The 18,111-nt window shown below is 39.2% G+C and overlaps 1 protein-coding gene across 5 annotated transcripts in view; it reads left to right on the forward strand.

Moving 5' to 3' along the window:
* slc2a9l2 (solute carrier family 2 member 9, like 2) overlaps window positions 1-18,111 on the forward strand; it is a 96,911-nt gene that overhangs the window by 61,987 nt on the left and 16,813 nt on the right. For 2 of the 5 annotated variants that reach the window (XM_084704895.1, XM_084704896.1), the window contains 3 exons: window positions 1,514-1,615; window positions 2,243-2,318; window positions 15,248-15,375. In XM_084704895.1, the coding sequence (XP_084561021.1) occupies window positions 1,514-1,615; window positions 2,243-2,318; window positions 15,248-15,375 (306 nt within the window). Of the gene's footprint in view, window positions 1-1,513; window positions 1,616-2,242; window positions 2,319-3,402; window positions 3,818-15,247; window positions 15,376-15,684; window positions 16,439-18,111 lie in introns of those variants that run through there. The other 3 variants (XM_084704897.1, XM_084704898.1, XM_084704899.1) reach the window with 3 other exon arrangements.

Here is an 18,111-nt window from a genome sequence, read left to right on the forward strand (position 1 = left end):
ACTGTTTGCCTCTGTTGCCGAGGAAACACACCTATGGGTAGCGTGTCTACCAAAGTGGACTGTGACACATCACATTAGGGTTAATGTCATGCCACAAGCATTTGTTGCAGAAAAAGTTATATCAAACGTTGACAGACCATACTCAGGCAATCTGTTAACTGACCTTCCATGAGGGAAGAATGGATAGCGACTATTTTTGCAACTATTCTGTCAGGAAGTTATGACAGTAGGGTGACACCAGAGAGAAAACAATAGAATCACTAAGGTCAACGTCTGCATGTTTGCTTTGATTTATGTTAATGCATTCACATACTGTATAGCCATGTCCCAAAGACCTGATATTTTAAATAGCAGATAGGGCTGTGCTTGATAGAGAAGTCACCTTGAGTGGTGGTCTGCTGCCTATAATTCATGTGCCCCTTGAGTGGATTAACAGGACAGGTCTTCGGCCAAATGTATCAAACACTGGGAAACTCTGTAGGCCTATGCTCCGTGCATGTATCATAGGCTGACAATATCTTTGTGGCATCACCCAATATGTAAGCTGCTGTATCAGCGCAAGACAACATAGATTACAACACAGCACGACAACATTGATTACAAACAATTTGAAATAATTTGTGAATATCAGTCATCTTATGAATTTATTAGTTGTGGGGAAGCATGGCAAGTCGAGCATGGTTATGGACAACAAACCTGGTGAATATTGTAATGCTGTTGAACAAATGAGAACAACTCCCACTTTATCAACTTTATCATCCTTTCTCTCTTCAAGTCATTTGCTGCTCAGTGCTGCCATGAAACATTCTTGACCAAAGCTTGTGTTAGTCAAAGGACCACATGTATTGTAATGCAAAGCTAAGAGACTGTGCCATTAGGAGTAACAAACCAATACTCAACCACACAACCAAGCACATATACAGAAGCTGACCCACAATGCATATAAATATTCAACTTTTTTTGCTTTCCAGTCTGCACAAATTCGAAAACAGTTTTTTTTTCCGGAACTGGATGGAGAACCGTGTGAAAACCTTCATTAATCTCTCCTCTCCATCTTTATTACTCGGGGACCCCCTAGAGAGTGACTCTAAACCAATGACCTCTGAAAGACTGTTCAATCCCACAGCTTGGTTTAAATGGGAGGTTTTCACTGTTAATACTTACATGCTTTGATCCTTGGCAGTGGTTATGGAGGGGAAAAAAGCCATAACTCTTGTTAAAAAACTATTTGTGGGTGGAGTTGCGGGGTTAGGATCATTACACTGTAAATAGAAGTTTATGAACTTTGGTCATGACCCCTGAAGGGGTTGAAACAGGAGTATGTTTTATTTATTTATTACCCCTGCAAAAGAACATTAATAAACCATGTAACGGTGGGGTCTTGTTTAGAAAAGGTACACTTTATCTCAGTAGGATGTGCAGGTTGAAAAAAATACATACCTTCAAGCAAACTTTGCTTCATGATGTTCAGCCAACAACATATTCTTATTCTGGTCTCTTTTTCTACATCCAGGGTCTTGTAATTGAGCGAATTGGAAGAAGACCTCTGCTCATATTTGGTTTCTCTGCCATGGCTGTATGCTTCAGTCTTCTCACTGTATTCCTCAACTTCCAGGTCAGTTTTAAGGCAGTTTTTGCATTGTTAATGAAATCCAGTCATTAACAATGGAAACGGTGAGCTGACAGATAATATGCACTTGTTAGTCCACAGTCTCTTATTGGACTGGTATTCAATGAATACATTAACCCTAAAGTAGGTTTGTTACCTGTGTTAATTATGTTGGAATCTAACATCATGTGAACTACAATAGCATAATTGGTTATTGGCTGTTGAGAACACATAAACAGTACATTAACAGAACAGTACAGGTACTGCTATAAATGTAGCATTATACTGTTTTCTTATTGTGGCAGCAAATACACCAAAGAGATAGAGGGAGGGAGGCAGAGATGAAGAGGGAGAGGGAAAGCATGAAGATATGTTGACAGAAGCTCTCTCTCTTAAATATTTTATTCCGTATTGTATTTCCGCTTGTCTACATCTCTAGACAGTAAGAACATATGGATTGCACTATCCCATTGACCAATTTAACACTAAGTTTGGAAGTGATGTTATCTACAAACAGTAGATATCAGGCAGAAATACCTTCTGTGGGACCATTTTGGACCATTGGAATTTCTGTTCTGGCTACGCAGAATGCATTAAAATAAATTCACTCCTCTCTCTCTCCCGGTTCCCCAGGACAGAGTTTCGTGGATGCCTTATCTCAGTTTCACCTGTATATTGGCTGTAATTGCCTCCTTCTGTTCCGGACCAGGTAATTCTACCTATTAGGATTCCTCTCTTATCTCTCTGTGTTAAAACTACCAGAAGTGTTAGGTGAATTGGCTACGGTTAGTTGGGGAAAACGATTTGTGAAGGAGATATGCTTTAAAATATAGCCCTACACCAAAACCTATGCCACTTTCATACCACATAGTATTATGTATCACAAAAAATATCGAAACATTTGTTGAGTCCCAAATTGCTGCATCAGCCTACTGGTAATCATTTCTCTGATTACATTTAGTCATTCAGACACTCTTATCCAGATCAACTTACAGTGAGTACAGGGACATTCCTCCCGAGGCAAGTAGGGTGAAGAGCCTTGCCCAAGGACACAACGTCATTAGGCACTGCCAAGAATCGAACCGGCGACCTTCTGTTTAATAGCCTGATTCTCTAACCGCTCAGCCATCTGACCTTACAATGATTCTGTATAACCTAACCTTTTTTGCATATTTTACACCACTTTCACCACTTTTTTTTTATTATAGGTGCTTTTTAATGAGTTCAGACCATCAGTCAAATTAATTTATGAAAAAGTTGTATTTAATCTGGCTACAGAAACGCCAACACTTATTCTGCCTCGTTGTAGTTCATTTTGGTTGTTTGAACAGTTACAGAAAAGTGTATTGACAGTCGATCCACTGCACTTAAACCATAGAAACAATCAGCCACTGTGCCTGTGAAAATAATCACAGATGGTCTGTGTGACCGTTAATCACAGATTAGCATGCCAATTAGCAGGCAAGGCTTGTCGCAAGTATTTTATCATCCAACAATACATGTGTTGGGGACTGTCTGCTAGGTCTGTATGAGGAGGCCTAGCAGAAGGCTGGTGCTAAGGTTCAAGTTGTTGCAAATCATCTACATTCTACATTCTAATTGAAGTCTGCTGGGAGATTTAATGCTGGGAACTGGGAATCCTTCTTCCAACGCCCATCTATAGAGCCTGTGGGATATTAAGGGGTCTCTATGATTTATGGCTTACCAAATCAAACGAAGCCCTCGGTGGCAGAGAGAAAGAATACACAGGAGTGATGACCCATGGAGTGCTTTGTGCACTTGTGCGTTAAAAGGAGAGGACACCGTGACGTCCCTTCACCATGGAAACGGTGGCCCAGATATTTTGAAGTTGCACCAAGAAAATATCTGTATCACATTTTTCTCAAAGCAGAGTGTAGGTTTTCTTTTCCCCTGCTGTGTTTTGGTCATATTATCCTTTTGAGGCTTTTCATGTTTAGCTTGTGACACACTTATGTAAACTACAGTATATGAGGATATGTGAAGGAAACAGTTACATAGTATCCATGGAGCATGTAAGGAGAGTATTACAAGATTATTTGAATGATTTTCACAGTATTATATAGTACATGAGATAATGATGTTATAACACATAATAAGAAGTATTCCTACAAACAGAAATAATAAAGAAACCTAGCTTGCTTGATAATCCTAATCATGCACCAACACATTCTTGTTAAAAAGTTAGCATGTGATGGCCAATAAAGAAGGATGAAAGGAATAGTGATGAATAAAGCTTTTTGAAGGTTTCTGAGCCGTATTACGTTGTGTTGAAGCCAATGTTTTTTTGGAAGTTTTAGATATTTAATGATCAGGAGACAAAGATAGAACATAAAACTATGCACGTTGTGGATGAACTGGAACGGTGTGACTATCAGTTTAAGTTCTGGGTTGGTATTAGACAACCATCCGTTAGCACCCCTTTTGGGGGGAATCCCATGCCTTTTAGCCTTGATTTCACCTCAGCTGTGTATCCTGTCAGCTGATGGGTAATCATAAGGGGAAAAATTGGCTGCCTATAACCCAAGCATCCGCCTGCACCGCTGTCCATGGTGCTGATCTCCTCCCCTCACCAAATTTGCTCTGGGGCTGCCACTGACCACTGTGCACAGCAGACTGTCTGCAGCCAACCTATAGTGCTCTACAAAGGTGTCAAAGCCATCATTTTCTTTTTAAATACAAAACATTGATAAGACCAAACAGGGGAGTGATGTTATTGTTTCTCCCCTTCCTAGTGCCCTTCCGACAGTAACAGCTTTTCTAACCCTATAGGCCACCTTCTGGTACAGTACACCTTCTGGTACACGACACCTTCTGGTACAGTAGCCATAACCCTGACCCTACACTCTCATCAGCCTTTTTCAAAGTGACCACTAGCATCTGTAAAGGTCAAACACACATAGTCTGGAGTTATCCAAATCAATACTGTCGATAAAATCATTTTTGAAGCATTACACTTATCATCAATGCATTGACATTCCTCATATTCCCTTCTCCAAAATGAGTCTAGATTCTGTTGTCAAAGATTTGAATCATAGATTTTTATGGATTGATTGCTTCCCTTTGAGCTGTAACGAACTGAGAGTTCAGTCCTGAGGGATAATCCCAGTCAACAAATACACTAGCTTTCAATTTTCACAGAACTGCTGTCACATTACACCATGTCAACATTTCTTGTGCCTTAACGTTTGCTCTTGGCAATGCACTGAGTGAGTAACATCTCGCCTAGACGTAGGGTGTACAATATGTATTAAAAATCAGCACATATCATTCAACAAAAGAGCGGCTTTTACTAGCATGGGAATGTGGACCATCTGTTTACTCCTGGCAGTTCCCAATTTACAGGAAGTTGCATCAGTCTTTCTATAATTGTTTTTTTGGCTACATCATTTTACTTTTTACAATTACACTTTTCTTAGAGCCCTCTCAATTCTGATACTTGGTGGCCCCAAAAAATGTCCTTATTTGACAGTACATATCCTAACTTTTGCCAAGCCAATGATTATTTGACATGACATTAACAAGGTGGGAGGAAGTTTTTACCCACACTTTGGAGTTGCAATTTATCTGTCATCTGAGTCCTTTGAAAGCAGACTAACAGAATACATAGATACTAGATAACTGGCATAAGATAAATACACAAAAACACCCAATAATAATTTTCTGTTGTATTTACACATTTTAAACCACAAATTATGGAAAGCATGTAGCTATCTTTGTAATTTTGTGAAAGGTGTTAATTTGTTAAATAAGGTAACATAACCCCTGACTGCCATACTATTCCAATTGCACATGAAGGGCCCTATCTTACACCCAGCGCAATTGACTTAGTCAACGACGCAAGTGTCATTCCTAGTTTGCACTCGACGCAAAGAAGACTTTTCCCTCCACAGACGCACATCGAAATGACTTTGCGGTCCCGTGGGCGGTTCAGCGTAAAAGGAGAAGTGTTCCGGCGCAAACTTTCCCTGGTGCTATCTTGCAGTCTCCGAAAAACAATTCTGCTACTGACCAGGAAAAACGTGGTCTAAAGTCAATGGCATTATTCAGATGCTATTTTAAGGCAGCAAGCTTGGTCCGTGCGCACTGCTGGCGAGGCCAGGGTCTTCTTTCTGCGAAGCTACGTTACATTGTTTTGATTTATGGCGTGTTACATTTCTTCAATGATTATAAAAAGATTTTCATAAGAAATTTCTATGTATGTGAACTTGATTTGTAACAACTGTGGCAATTTCCTCCCATGACTGTTTAACCTAAGCTAATTTGGTTATGTTTCTTCTGCCATGCCCATCAGAATCAGAATTTGGTTTATTCGCCATGAAGCTTTTGTTACACAAATACGCAATTTACTGTGGCAGGAAGGTGCAAACAATAAACGGGTATAAATTAAGTACAAAAGTACATTAGTTAAACTAATTCTAAAAACTAAAACATGTAATATAACAATAAATACAAAAATCTGCCTTTCCCATACAATGTCATTTCTATCTTTTACGGCTCTGACGAGAATGTCGGTCTCCTCCTGTGAACCGCTCCTGGCGTGCGCCTGGCAAATCCGCCGTTATAATAGCAATTCGCCATGCAACAAGCGCTGCTCTTAAAGGGAATGTGAGATGGATGCTCTGATTGGTTTATTGCACTTTACGCTCAAACCACACCCATTAGTAATGTAGCTACTTCAGACCAACCCTTTTTAGATTTGCGCCAGGCGCAAAGTCATTTATCCTGCTGGCAAAATAACAACCAAGCTTAAATCACGCCCACAAATTTACTTGCGCTTTGCGTTTTGATACTTGCTCTTCAGATCGTCAAAATAGGGGGGATAGTATATCTCACCAGGCTGGGCCCACATTCTTTACAAGCTGACATTCTTGTAGGCAACGGTCACACAGACCAGTAACGATGAATGAAATCCCCCCAATTACTTTTGCCAACCCTTTCAGTCAATGCACAGCAGAACACACTGGATGTACAAGAAGACACTGTCGAGGTTAATTGGGATTTTTCAGAGACTGAAGCCATAATTTTGACTGACTGCGCCAAAAGCTCTAGTGAATCTGTGTGTTTTACCCATTTTCTTTCACTTCTGGGAAGACAGTTGAGGGTTTTGGACAGAGATTGGTTGCATTTTTGGTATCTGTGCCTCACTAACATTTTTTATTTATAGTTGAAGTGTGTGGATACATGGATATTTTGCAGGACTAGGTGTATTTTATTTATTCAGAATGCATGCACCAGTGTGTCAAAAGAAAATCCAGGAATTGTTTTCAGCCCATAAGGGTTGAATAGAAACTCCACAAAGTGAACATGTATAGTGATCAAGCAATCGATAATGATTTAACAATTGTTAGAGCTTAAGACTAAAATGCTATTGATTGACAATCCATTGACAATAGTGCCCTATGTCTTTTTTCATTTTTCTATGACAGCTGTACATCAAACACAGACAGTGGAAAAACATTGTATTAGGCACATCATTGACCCGGCAGTTAAAATCATTTACATACCACAAAAAATACAGAGACAAGCACACACAATTAGAAATTGAGATTATGTGTGTTACTGATTTCTGACACAGCCTATAAAGTTGCTGTAGATGACAGTTCTTTCTTTGTTGAAGCCCTGAGTGCACATTTGTGTTGTAATTAAAACGAGTGGTGTATACTGATTAAGTGCAGTCTTTCTGTACTGTGAAGAGGGAAAACACAGATATTCATCAAGTTTGTGATGATTGGCAGTTTTTTTTCTTCCTGCAAAATATATTTGGGATTTTAAATTAAGCTGCTTCATTTTGGGGGTTTATTAAAGGTGATCTACACAGACGCAGCAGTTCCCACTTTTGCAAACCTTACATTTGCGTCGGGCGCAAGAGTCATTCATCCCGCCGGTATAATAGCAACAGCGCCCGAGTTCTGCCCACAAAGTTACATGCGTAAGTAGGTGGCACCTCATCATCCAAATGGGGTAAAGTGCACATGTCCTGTGTCTGTCCTGAATGTCTTGTAAGGTATGTTCTCATGCATAACGTATCAGTTTCATCACGCATTATAATATAATTTACTCAATTCATTTGACAGATGTGCACACCACGCACAAAGTGTATCCTCTCTAAAAGATCAACTTAATCAATTATGTAATTTCAATCAAATAAAAATGCAGTTCATGTCTTCACACAGAGAATGGGCAATAAACACAATGTTTTGCTTTTCCATCAAATCTGATGTCAATGGATTGTAACTGTGTGGCATTTTAAGAAGAATGTCTTCACTTGTCCTATTTTGTTTCCATTTTAGTGGAGACTCTAGATCGCTGTAAATGAAAGATAATCCATCAGTTTCTTCAGATTTTATTTGTTTGAAAAGCCAAATTACTATGGGCATTCAAGATGGCAATCAAAACAATTCATTTGGAAGAGAGTCTTATGTCTTATGGTTTGCTAGATAAAACGACTTACCAATGCTTCCATTAGAACCTTCTCCAAAAGGTGACTATTTTGAAAAATAATAATGTAAAAAAAAAATCCAGACTGTATATTTGGCATGCACCTAAGCACAAGCGTGACATCTAAGTGCTCACAGAGCAGAGAAAAATAAAACGGGGGAAAAGGAGCAGTGAGCCACGGTATACAGAGACATTTTCTATCAGCCTGTTAAAAAAGGACTGTGCACCTGATGGTGATGATTATCCCTATTGCGAATACACAAAGTAAGTCATACAGTACATGTTGTTCAGGGTAAGCCTTGGGAAAACACCCTTGTTTGAAATCCCAAAGTTTAGGACTGTTGATCCATTTAATTTTTACTCCATGCACCCCAACCATGCATTTCTATATTGGCAGCCACAAATGATGGATGTGCTCCCTGTTTTTCATCATCCCAAGCAATTCAAATGATTCATTGTTGTACCATTGTTTTGTTGCAGCTGGTGCTTTTGAAATCATTGAAATACCTTGATTACTTTTTTGTACTGCCGCCAGCACCGAGAATATCATTGTTCACTGGCATTATACCATCTCTAACCAGACAATGAAGTACAATACCATCTGTCATAAAAATAAGTGTCAGTTTAAGTGTCTGATTCACACACGCGTCTGAACAATGCAGATTTTAAGGGAGACATCGGCTTTTGGGGCTCACAAACTGTTTCCGTTATGTGTTAATTGGATTCATGTATATAGACTAGTGACACCCCATTCATACCCACTTTCACTATATTTCAATTAGTCTGACAGGGAAGAAACAGATTACTTTGAAAATTAATGGACCATTGATGGTAAAATGAACAATACAAAATCACGGCTGACAACTTTTCAGAAAACCTTGGACTGAAATTTGGTGGGGCCAACCTAAATGTTGCTGCGTACACAGCAAATTGTTAAATGCCTTCAATATGTTTTATTCAATGCTAGTCCTACAGTGTCTGTTTTTCAATTTAGATATTTTTTAGTGGGTGTATTGCATCAAAAGTCCCTGTATTTTGAGAAGTTCCACCGCTGGAGCAGGGACTTCACGGTTCCTGATTTTTGCTTCCTGGAACTGAATTTAGACTGGTTCCTGCTGTGGAAACACAGTGAGTTCTGAGAGAAAGTTCCTAGTTTTGAGGTACCATGGCACCATGACCATAGAAAATAAGCAATGTTTATAAAGGAAAGTTAAAGTGTTGACAGACAGGATGAAGTGGCAAAGACAATGGGCTTGTGAAGAAGATGAATAGCCTCCAGAACTACGACAGAGCAGAAGAGAAGGGAGAGACAGAGCAAGAGAGTACTCAGAAGTCAGTGGAGTGCCGGATGGTAATGAGAGGCCTGCTAAGGTGAAAATGACCTGCCACATGGCCAGACACACTTTAGAGATGTCATCTGCACAGGGAATATAAATAGATGGGACAGAGATGGAGAAAGATTGCCTGTCAATGTTAAGTCCAATTTGTTGAAGACAAGAGGAAGTTAACGAGATATTGTAGAGAATAAGGTACCAATCGATTGACTGACAAGAACAAATTTGTACTTAACAAATTAAAGATATAACTTACATGACAGAAAGAGGGAGAAGATTTGGACTTCATGTTAATGGAGAAATGCATTAAGAATTGGAAATGATTATCCATGTTCACAACAAACACACTACTACTCAATCCTTTGAGGGAAGGGAAGTAACTCCTATATGTCTACATGAATGCCCAATACTTACCAAGAAAGCTCTCAAGTAGCAAGATCTTCATTATGTGCATTGACTACAATCATCTTATTCCATACAATACTATCAGTTTCAGCAGGACACTTTCTTTCCCCCTTTCCTGCTTGACTCAAAACCACCAAGGTGTGTCCATCTTGGTCTTGCCAATCAAAAACAAGATATAAAACAAGGACTTGATTAAAGTCTCATGCATTTGTATTCGCAAGACACTGCAACATGTGACCTTTTTTGTGAATTGTGCTTTTTAGAAGAACACTAAAAGGTTTGAGCTTTCAGCAACCTTAATTCAGATTTCCGTCTTCCCCTTCCTTAAATGCTTACAAATAACTGCAGAAAAGTAGTATCTCCTGGCGCTATATCTTTTCTTTGTTTATTTAGAAAGGGAAGAATTAATTTCTGTCATTTAGCTGGGGTTACCATATGTTTGGGGGGCAGGGTCAGATTCTATGTATACTTTTTTTTTTTTTTTACCTTGTCTGCATTTTGATATTAAAGTATGATTGGTATTGTATGTCATTTTGTATGGAAACTATGGCCTTGTCCCTTGCCTGTAACAATGCAATGTAAACAGTAACACCAAAAGTTGTTATCCGAAGTATACTAAGTGGTTATTTTGGTTCATAGATTAAATCTATAACATTAGCCTACACTGCTGATGTTGTACAAAAAACTTTGTGCAATGTTGCTGGGTCTGACAAAGTATGTTGCTGAGCAGGAAGTTAAAATGCATTATTGTTTCAACATGTTTGTCATATTAACAGAACATATGTTGAAAGACCTTGAAAGCATATACTTGACTATGTGACACATCACATGATTTTGACACAAGAAAGTCAAACCTCATACATATTATTCCTTAAGGACTATTTTTTATATGTCACAGTTTGTCTCACAAGAGTCACTGGCATAGACCCCTCTTTTCCCTCCCTGGAGTAAAAACCCAGGTACAGTAGCTCCATGTTGTTCCACCAGTGCCTGCAATGCAAAGAATACGGCATACAGTAGGACCTGCCATACACATTTTTCAGCTTTGCATGTTGTGCAGTGTTACGTTTTCTCTTGATCTTGTTGTCACAAACATTTGGTGAGTGGAACCTGTTTCCATTATTGAGGTGTGCAATAACTGTTGTTTAACATCGTCTTGTGAGCACTGGATATAGAAAACTTGTCACAAGAACTTCAATGTCTGGAGAATCCCCTTGACTTGACACCATGGCAAATTGTAGGATCTCAGACCTGATCTGCTGGTTTAAATTCTTGGTCAATTGATGCACATGAAGACAACCTATCTTTTTCAGATTGTAAAAAATGCTAATTATGCTTTTCAATGTGCGTATGTGCGTGCACATGCAAATGTGGATGCAAAAATGTCTAATTGTTTTGACAGCAGGAAAAACAACATTAGTAGACTTTAGTGTTGTCTTTATGTAATTAGTTTTATTTATAGTGTCTGTTCAAAGTTATATAATATCACTAGCCTCCAACTAATACCCACTGAAGCAATACACCGTACAGCTTGTTTCAGTACAAGCATTGAATACAGAAGGTACCAGGGTCATTAGAAATTCCATATGGTCAGATGAATTGTAGGGAAATTCTCCACCCATACTGTTACACAACAACTGGGTGAGGACTGTGACTGTGCTGGGTTTACTGTATACAGTAAAAAGGAGTGGAATACTCCTCTACCATTGGGTTTGAAAAACCAGAACATTATTTCCATGGTTGAAATGTATAAAAGTAAGCAATGAAACAAATACGTCATAGTATTTTACAACATAAATTTGGTCAAGCATCACAGATTTCCTCTCATTGCAACCTGCTTTCATTAGTCATTAAGAGGCACAGTCAGTGTGAGGATGTTGTCTTGCTCTACCTGTCCTTCACCATTCTGGACTGTCAGCACCTCTCTACACTCAGGGGTACAAGGCCAAGAGTCACTGCAGCCCAAAAAAAACTCTCTTCCTCAACCCCCTCACACTATAAACACATGCTGTCTACTCAGAAGGCCTGCAGAAACATCTGTTATCGCTGCAGTTGACACACACACCCTCATTACCACTGTCTCTTCAGACCTCCACAAAGTAAAACTCGCCTCCACAACATATAAACTCTGATTGACCTTGAGATCAGGACACATTTATTCAATAGTAATGAGGATGAATTTAGATAACTTTTGGTATCTTTCTTTTGTGTAGAAATATACAGATATGGACGAGGCCTGAAGTTTATAGTTGACTCTTTATACTCATGTAATTGGTGGAACAATGTTGTCTATTGTGTAAACAATCCTTGAAGAAAACTTGTCAGTTACAAGATCTAATTTAATCAGTCATCTCATTGAATCGATGTCCACTACTTTCTGTAGCTTCCAAATGGCATCAAATGGATCTTGTTGATTAAAAAATGTTTCCAAAAATGAAAATAAGTGATTATCAGGTTGTGAGAGGTTAGATTGGAACCCAAATAGTTTATAAAGGCTTCTGATTTAGGTCAGTTAAATTGATAAACCAATAACTTGAGCATTCTTTGGGGGGTCATATGTACTAGATGTCAAAGCCAGTAAACTGCACATGCTCCCATGTTGGTGCAAGCATGAAAGAAAAATGAAAAAAGTCGGAGACAATTTTTTTTTTGATTTGTTTAAAACAGAAAAGTATCTAAGTACAACACAGAACAGTTTCATACTAGATACAAGTAGATACAGTACTGGGACATTTTGAGTGCAAGAATATGACAACATTCTGTCCCTGTGCTATCTCGCCTGATTTCATCATCCACAATCTTGCTTGCTTTGTATTGGTTTCAATTTGTATGCACCACCGTATTACGAATTTCTCATGGGGTGGGGAAGTAAGTAAAATTGGAAATATTTCTTAAATGAATCCAAAGAGGAAAGTAATTGTTCATCCTTGTTCACTAAGTATGCATTTGCAATCAACAAATGCAAACACGCTGAGGACATTTAGGCTTTGGGCCGTCGCAGTGATAAGAGTAGTATTTTGTCAAAGTTTAGTTGGATTATCCTCCAAATTTGTAGAGAGTGTGTACTGTGAGGTTCCATGAACAAAATAAATAATAATACACTCACTGGCCACTTTATTAGATACACCTCAGTAGTACCGGGTTGGACCCCCTTTTGCCTTCAGAACTGCCTTAATTCTTTGTGGCATACTTTCAACAAGGTGTTGGAAACATTCCTCAGAGATTTTGGTCCATATTGACATGATAGATGTCAATAAATAAAATGATAGCATCACGCAGTTGCTGCATTTTTGTCGGCTGCACATCCCTGATGCGAATCTTCTGTTCCACCACATCCCAAAGATGCTCTATTGGATTGAGATCTGGTGACTGTGGAGGCCATTGGAGTACAGTGAACTCATTGTCATGTTCAAGAAACCAGTTTGAGATGATTTGAGCTTTGTGACATGGTGCATTATCCTGCTGGAAGTAGCCATCAGAAGATGAGTACACTGTGGTCTTAAGGGATGGACATGGTCAGCAACAATACTCAGGTAGGCTGTTTGCGTTTAAATTACGCTCAGTTGGTACTAAGGGGCCCATACTGTGCCAAGAAAATATCCCCACTCTCTTTAATTCAACTCATTTAATAGAACTTTTGAATGAATAGTGAACAGAATATTAACAGACAACATCTGTCCCTGTCACAACTATATCACTGTCTCCCTGAATATCTCATCTTCGGTAACTTGTTCAATGCAACATGTAACTTGTTCAACTAGGCTACATGCTCTTATGGTTCTTCCCTTTGTGACTTTAGTTTTCCCAATGTATGCTTCATGTTTTGGCTACCCGCAATGTTTGGGACCATCTCGTTGTTATGATCAGTGACCTATGCACTTTTGTAAAACTCTTTTGGAAGTTGCTTTGGATAAAATGCAAAGTACAATAATTCTGTCCAAGATGCAGTGGACTACAAGTATAAAACAACAGACAATACGCAAGTATTATAGCCTAATTAAAAACTGGGAGTAGTTCTAAGTGGATTTTATAGGACTGCTAAGCTAATCCTAATCATAAAAATGGTCGATCTCCCAACTGGCACTGCATTGTGTGTTGTAACGTCGGCGAAACAGCAACCATCAGTAGCCTAAACGTTATGGATACAAACAAGATTTTGTATTAAGCTGTTCTTGTCTTTACTAAAATCAAAACTAATAAAAGGGCAGAGTGCTCTTAATTACGATGGAGCGATTTGACTTTTGGCTAACGTAATATACTCTGTGTATTTGCTAATGTTGAATTGTCTTTGGCATACATTACATTCATTACAAATGTAACTTTAAGTTAAACATGTACATTTAAAATAAAATAAAAAAATTGTTCACAGGGCCCCTGGCATAAGCAAACTAAGTGGCTGCTTAGGGCCCCCGTGGCCATCAGAGGGCCCCCAAGAGCACATTAAATTACAGTTTAATGTAATTTATTTTTAAAGTGACTCAGAGGGGCCCCCAAATTAATTCTGCTTAGGGCCCCATAAAGGCTTGGGCCGACCCTGATTGTTCAGTTCAATGTTTTGAGAAGCTTGTTGACACAGTGGCGTTTCGTTTTTACAAGTACAGTTTTTGGATCACCAAAGTTAGGGGGGCAGCCGCCCATGACACACAATCTCTGCGGTGTGAAACGCATGTCCCTGCTATTCTCCGACATGCACTCTATCAATCACTGCTGACAGACAGCCTTTTGTACAGCCCTATTTCTGATACCGTGGCGGCAGAAATTCTGCCGTGTTGGGCAGCCACAAAATCAACATAGAGGAAACACTGGACATGAAAGGGCAAACTTTCACATGTAGACATTGGGTCGCAAGATCAATTTGGAATGCTTTCAGTAAAAGTATAGTGTTTTTGTCCTCCTGTGTAAGCTCCCAAAAGTCACAAGCAACATTCAACGAGACAGTTTTAAGCAAGTTGATGTAATGCGATTTGCTTTTACTTGCATAACTGCAAGTGTTATTTTTTCATGATGCAATTTCAAAAATACGTCAATCAGACAGTATGATATGATGATTGTCTTCATAGAAACACACCATTTAATAAGCAAAAAAGAAAGAAGACAAAACTAAATTGGCTGGCAAAATGACTTTATCAAGATGGCATGATCCAGGCAGACAAACAAACCATATGGCTATAGCATCAAGCGATACAGCACAATCGAGATAACAACAGTAACAAATGTGATACATCTTGTCTACACTCATTAGCATTAGTTAAGAATGGTTGGATGTCCCTAACCAAATAGAGTCTGGACAGACAGGGATGTAAACTCCAACTTGGCACAGGCATGCAATTGTGAGGGGTGCTCGAAAGGATTCTTTCCAGGTCCATGGTGTTATTTATTTTATTATTTTTTATCTCATGTTGACTTTGTGAGTGACAGGGCTGTTTGTGTTCTCTCTCAGGTGGGATACCCTTTGTTCTAACTGGTGAACTCTTTGAGCAATCATACCGGCCCGCTGCCTTCATGATTGCAGGCATTGTCAACTGGCTGTCCAACTTTGCTGTGGGACTGCTGTTTCCTTTCATTCAGGTGGGTTTTTTAATGATGGTACAAAAAATCTACACCAACAGTGTGGCATTGACTAGGGTTCTGGGGAGTTTGGCAGTCGGCTGAGAGGAGACACATGACAAAAATAATCACCAGATCAGAGGCAGTAAGGTCTGTTGCAAGGAATACGGCATGAAGGTCCGAAACCTGATTTTTAAAGTAAACACTGAGTAGAACACAAAGTTAATAAACACTATTATCTTTGTGTATACAGGAAGGGTATACAATAAATGCTAATTATTAGTAAGAAGGCAGCCTTATATGTCATGTCATGTTATTTGGTCCTGACAGCTTCCTCCCTTGTCTAAAGTCTTGAGGCCCTAAATACATCGAGATTGAACTGGATAAAAGGTGACATGCTTACAAGACCGTAACATTAGAGTCAGTATGAATTAAAAATGTTATGTGAAGATCATAATGGATAATTTGATATAAGATAATGCTAAGGTAATAAGAAAGTAATTATTGATCTCCTGATTGGCATTAGCATGTGCAAATGGTAAATCCATACATTTCTCCCACATGCTTGAAATCTTACTTTGGGCGACACTACATTAGGATATGTGAGCTTCTATGGACCTACATAGCAACATCTTTTGTGACAACATTTGTGTTACGTAGGAACTGGTATGTTGTTACACTTCATTACTGTTTGGTGGTATGCTTTATTATCCAAGTGAAAATTGGTTAGGAGGAGGTTGACTTTGAAGGGGTAAAAGGATGTTAACATAGATTTCATTTGATGAAACCTTCAACTCCCTCTTCACAACATCCACTCACTACTTACACATCTTCCCCTTCTGTGTCTTGTAGTACTTTTGTGATAACTCATACCACTAACATTTAATACAATTCAATTACAAAGCAATTCCTATTCTAGGTTTACAATTGGTATGTAGTCACTAGGTTTGGGTATAATCATGTTGGTATAATCTGTATTTTGTAGAACTAAGAATGTGCACGGTAAAGTGCTTTGTAATCAGTAAACTGTCAGAAAGATAAACTATGAAAAACAGTAAACCATTTGTGTTTTCAGAAAATGTCTTTCCCCCTCCCTTCCGTTTCCTGGGGCGCCACAGCAATCTCTTCTTGTCTTTCCTCCTCTACCTCTCTGGAACACTGAACCTCTCTCTCGCTCTTTTCTTTCTTCACTATTTCTGCCCTTTGTTTGAAAGTTTTGAAGATCAAATAGCCTGAGCCACTTCTCTGTATGTTAGTATTGGAAGCAGATGGTGTTGGGTGAGAATTCATTTGTTGGCAGTTGGAGGTAATGCTTGATTCTTAGCTTACTGTGTGTTGTAGAGTGGACGTACTCCGAGTTGATTTAACTAATTTAAATCAGCTTTTCTGGAACCAAAAAGTTGGGGTTTCCCATTTTAGAGTAACGCCTGGGACATACTGGCTGCGATCGGCTACGACACCAGACACAACATCACACCAGACGCGCCTTTCTCTGCGCCGGTCGCCAAGCGTTTCAGCTACTCTGAGCTTTCCTTTACGCTGACATGGTACATAAACATATCTACCAAACGTTGTCCTTGTTAAATTGTTGCTGGGGGTCATACAATACTATGTGCTTTTCAACTTCGAGAATTAATTTGATGTCGTCCATCTCCTTGAATTTCTTGCTGATTTTCAAAATCGACTTGGGCCTTCTCTCTCGGTAGGCTGTCTGCATGCGCGTGTGTTGTGTGCAACGCGTGACAACTTGTTTCTCTCAAACAAACAAAACAACTACGGCCATGCTAGCTCAACAGATCAATCCATTTATTTTATTTCGTTTTCATCAGGGTAACCACATGTAAAAGCCTAACCCTTACCAACATTGTGTCGTTGGGTTTTATATAGAGTGAATATTGTACGTAGGCCTCCAAAGTAATATTTAAAAATAATTATAAAGTCTACAAGTTTACAAATGTTCACCGTAGTCTACAATGTATGTAATAACATTTTAATAACTTGCTTTTTTATACAAATATATTAACTAATATGTTGTATTTTATCATCCTGCAACCGATTTCGCAAGCGTCTCGCCAAAAATTTGACCAGCTGCCAAACGATCGCTGCAGATTGCAGGCAATCGCGGCACTTCGCAGCGCTTCGCAGCCAGTGTGTCCCAGGCCTAAATCAACTCAGAGTTCAGAGTTAAGTTCACAGTTTGTTGAACCTGCTTTCTGGAATACCCCCCTGGATAGGTAAGCATTCAATCCAAATTATGGACATCTGTAAACACCTACTTTTCAGGTCCATATACTGGATATTTCGGTTGCTTATTATCACAAAATTGCATTTCCTTGATCTAAATGTGTTTTGTTGTCATTTAGACCGTAAGAAACATTACTATATTTCAAATAAAAACAAACAACACTCACTTTCTGTCTGAGGGATTCCGGTGGTGGATTGTCCTCAGTCGTTTGACTTAGTGTAGCCCCAAGCTTCTGCTCCACACTACAAATTCTATAAGAGTGCTCCCGAACCCTTCTTCAGTAATGAGGTCCCTGGTGCTACCCTAAACGTTTTTCTTGTTGCCGTCTCAATTTTCACTGCGACAGAATAATGCTTGGAACTGAGGGCAAGAGAGAGGTTTCCCCCCAACAGAGGGATGAGGGAGGAGAACAGAACAGACAGGCCCCAGTTTTCCCCAAAGAAGGGACATAGCCATAGCCTTGTTCAATTTCCTGTCTTGTCAGGGTAAAATCCAAGAGAACCTTCCTTTAA

Source organism: Hypomesus nipponensis, chromosome 9 (genome assembly GCF_054491055.1).
Source record: "Hypomesus nipponensis isolate SF chromosome 9, ASM5449105v1, whole genome shotgun sequence".
In the NCBI taxonomy this organism is placed as follows: domain Eukaryota; kingdom Metazoa; phylum Chordata; class Actinopteri; order Osmeriformes; family Osmeridae; genus Hypomesus; species Hypomesus nipponensis.